Source organism: Xiphias gladius, chromosome 8 (assembly GCF_016859285.1).
Source record: "Xiphias gladius isolate SHS-SW01 ecotype Sanya breed wild chromosome 8, ASM1685928v1, whole genome shotgun sequence".
Lineage (NCBI taxonomy): Eukaryota > Metazoa > Chordata > Actinopteri > Istiophoriformes > Xiphiidae > Xiphias > Xiphias gladius.
The window spans coordinates 29,669,554-29,673,356 of record NC_053407.1 but is presented as its reverse complement, the minus strand read 5'-3'; the positions used below and the strand labels follow the sequence as shown (position 1 = coordinate 29,673,356).

General features: G+C 44.6%; 1 protein-coding gene across 1 annotated transcript; it reads left to right on the top strand.

Moving 5' to 3' along the window:
- The first annotated feature begins 6 nt into the window (after positions 1-6).
- On the top strand, positions 7-3,803 carry LOC120792652 (E3 ubiquitin-protein ligase RFWD3-like). Its single transcript, XM_040131859.1, has 2 exons — positions 7-592; positions 1,349-3,803. Exons 1-2 carry the CDS (start codon positions 410-412, stop codon positions 1,490-1,492), a joined length of 327 nt encoding a protein of 108 aa, XP_039987793.1. The 5' UTR covers positions 7-409; the 3' UTR covers positions 1,493-3,803.

Here is a 3,803-nt window from a genome sequence, read left to right as displayed (position 1 = left end):
GGTCAGGTCACGGTCTGGATTAGGGCTGCGTCTAGCAACTACTTTCATTATATCTGCCGGTTCTTTTCACATTGCGATTTCTCAGAGCCTGAGGTGACGTCTTCACGTGTCTTGTTTTGTCTGACCGACAGTCAAACAGTCAAAGATTAGTTTACTATGATGTAAAACAGAGAAAAACAGTAAATCATCACAATGGAACTGGTGAATATTTGGCTTTTTTGCTCAGGAAAAATGATTGAAACGTTTCATCGATCATCAGATAATTTGCCGATGAACTTCCTTTCGATCGATTAAGTGACTAATCCTTACTGGCTGCGCGATAGAAGTACAGACGTGTTTTAATCTGAACGTCGAGGCCGGCTGCGTTTCTCCCGCAGGACGCTCCAACCCGTCTCTGCGCTGCGTCCTGATGGCTCTGAACCGGACGCCCCAGCAGGACTCCAGTCAGCTGCCCAGCTGCTCCTGCTCTCCGGTGCAGACGTTCAGCGCCGGCTCGTCCTGTAAACTGCTCACCAAGAACTCCGTCTTCACGAGTCCGGACGGAGGGGGGACGCTTGTCTGTGCCGGGGACGAGGCCTCCAACTCTACCATGGTCGGTCCAGTTTGTGTGTGTGTGTGTGTGTGTGTGTGTGTGAGTGACCAGTGGGTCAACAGTGGACTAATAGAAAAGACAAACGTCTGTCACTTTGTTGGAAGCGTTTTAATTTACCAACTGAACAGAAACCAGTGAGGTTGAGTCCTGTGTTTGTTCTGTGCAGGCAGCGCTGCATGAAACAGAGAATCAGAATTAAATCGAAAGATTTTTATTAACTCAAAGAGCCGACCGTTGCCTGATAACTCTTCAGAGGGGAGGGAGAGGGGGGGAGTCATTTTAACTTGCTTAATTTTTATTTAAATAAATAATTTTATTTTAGGTTTCTTTAGTCATTTAAGAGACGCCAAACTATTTTCTAGTCTTTTATTCAGTTTTGTTTTATTTAGTTTCATTTTGTTTGTTTGTTTGGTTATCAGCATTATAAAGTTTTTACTAATTACTGTCCTTAAATTGAAGTATTTTACTTGTAACTTTTTTTCTTATTTAAAGGAGCCTGAAGTTCTGTTTTATTTTAGTTCATTCAGTTTATTTTCGTTTTATTTTTTGTAGGAACGTCGATGTCTTTTGCTGTTTGTTAAATTAAATTAAATGAAGATTTGCTTATTTTAGTTTATTTATTTATGTTATTTTAAAAGCTGCCTTATTTATGTAATCTGAAACGAACGCCTGTCTCAACATCCTCTTCCTCCCCTTCTGTCCCCATCTTGCTCTGCGTCTGTGTCATCTTCATCTTCCCCTCCTCCTCCTCCTCAGGTGTGGGACGCCGGCAGCGGCTCTCTGCTCCAGAAGCTTCCGGCCGACCTCCCGGTGCTGGACATCAGTCCGTTCGCCGTGAACGGGGAGCACTTTCTGGCCTCGCTGACGGAGAAGATGCTGAAGCTCTACAGGTGGGAGTGAACCGGGACCACTCTGTCCTTGACCCAGTCCCACAGCACAAGGAGAGGATGCAGACTGTGTTGGAAATCAAATGCTGCTAAACTTTTATCTGTATGTTTACACACAAAGGAGTCTGATTAGGGAGTGATGGACCTGTGGAAGCATTTCAGTTCTTCATTATCACTTTTAGTTTCTTTGTTTTTCGACCAGACATCCACGTTACTGCAGCTGGTGACCTTTGACCTGCACAGAGAGCCAAACCAGGCCTCTGTCAGGTGTGCATTCATTAGACACGTTGAGTTTCTGCTGCACCGTCCTCCCACACAAAGCCCTGAGAGCCTTCTACGTTTCCGGTCGGTCTGTCCTCTGAGGTCCCAGTGTTCACATCATCCTCTGGGCCGCACCGCTGGAACTGATGAAGGTGTGAGCGGGTGTTTCAGTCTGATTGAAGTGGTGTTTGGTGAAGGAAGAGGGTGTCAGCCCTGCAGTTAGAGGACCGACATACCGGTGTGTTTTGCAAGTCGTCGCTCTTGAACTGTAAATCATGTGTAAGTGACATAGTTGCTGACATTTTCAGGCTGTACAGTAAAATGTTATAATTTTCTTAAATGTCCAGCCGCTGGTCTCCATTTCTGTATGGTATGAAAATGAATCGACAGACTCGTTGAACCTGTCCGAGTTATCTGATCCATCGCAGTCAACGTCAGCTCTATTTTCATTATCAGTCAATCTGCTGATTAGCTTCTCGGTTCATTCATTAACAGTTTCCAAGTACCCAAGGTGATGTCCTCACACATTTGATTTGTCTGACCGACGGTCCGGAACCACAAGACGTTCAGTTATAATTGCAAATGACAAAACCTGAGCAAATTTTCACATTTTAGGAGCCAAAAAAACTCGTTTCATCCCCAAACAAGTCCAAGTAGATTTTTTTAATGGCTACATCATTGTTTGTTCATTTGAAAGGTAACAGGAAATGACAGAGATGTGTTCGAGGGAGTTCAGTAACAGTGTCTCCGTCACGTAGTTTGTCCACCGGAGAGCAGAGAAGTTAACTGTTAGTTTTCCCAACGTAAAATGGGCCACAACATCGTCACAAGTCAGTTTAATAGCTTTAAGAGAGCTTTCTCAAAAAGATTGGTTTATATTCACGGCCGTAATGTAACCTCACAACGTGATGTTCCCTGACGTAGAAAACGCAAATCGAGCAAGATGCAAGAGTCTGGTGATCAGTGTTTCTATCATACAGAATTGAGGAGAAGCTGCCTGGAGAGCAAACACATCCAGGTTCCAGGCAGCCGGTGGTGTCAGGTCATTTGCATGAAATGCCTAAAAACATTTGACAGCAGGGTGCAGAGCAGAGACTTGTTTGATGGGAAGAAAATGAAAAAGCTTCACTGATTGAATGACACAGTGCAGCGCCTCTCTGCAGCCGCGTAACTGTAACTGAACTCTCAAACGTCCGAGGATCCTTGAATCCACCGTGACTGAGAAGTTAGAAAATGATCTGGTTGCAGCAACGTCACCGCTGAGTCTGAGCACGTTTCATGGAAAATTGATCTAAGAACTGATAGTATGAGTTGGAAAATACCCGAATGAACTGTAAAGGTTCCATCTTCGTAGACACTGGGCTAAAACATGCAAAACCACTGGTGGGGTCCTTTACAATCATTTGTCCCGGTCTGACCGAAAATACCAGATTTCAGGTTTTTCCTCCAGAATGAGCTCAGCCGTGAGACTGCACGAGGAAAAGACGTTCATATTCAAAACTGCCAAAACTGACGCTCAGGTTGGACTGAGGTGTGCGGGTTTCCTGTTGCGATCCGAAGCTGTGAAAGCGAGCGGTGCCCGTTGCCCCCAGGTCCTCAAGAACCGGTTTTAAAAATCAGCTAAAAAGACTTTTTAAACTCTGATCTCGGATTGATCCCGGCTGAGTCGAAGTAAAGCAGGACTTCGCCTTCTAACGCTCAAACATCCGACTCAGAACAACCTCGGCGACCACACGTTTTCAATTGTTGACGAAAACACAGGCAAAAGAGCAGACGCCCCAACTTGTTGTGTCCCTCCCTCCCTCGAGCGTGTTGGATATGGTTCTGGTTTGAACAGAAAGAGGCTCCTCACACAGGCCATCACCGCGGCTCATTTACTTCATCCTCTGTCTGATTTCAGTCGTTTCTTTTAGTTTCACTCCGCTCTGAACCGGAACATCAAGTGCCAAAGGACGTGTGACTTTTCTTGTTTTCCTTTCTAAAGAAAGTTGTATATATGTATATTTGTTACCATCTGTTTGAATACGACTTCAGAGTTAATAAAGATTACGAGATATTTTTAA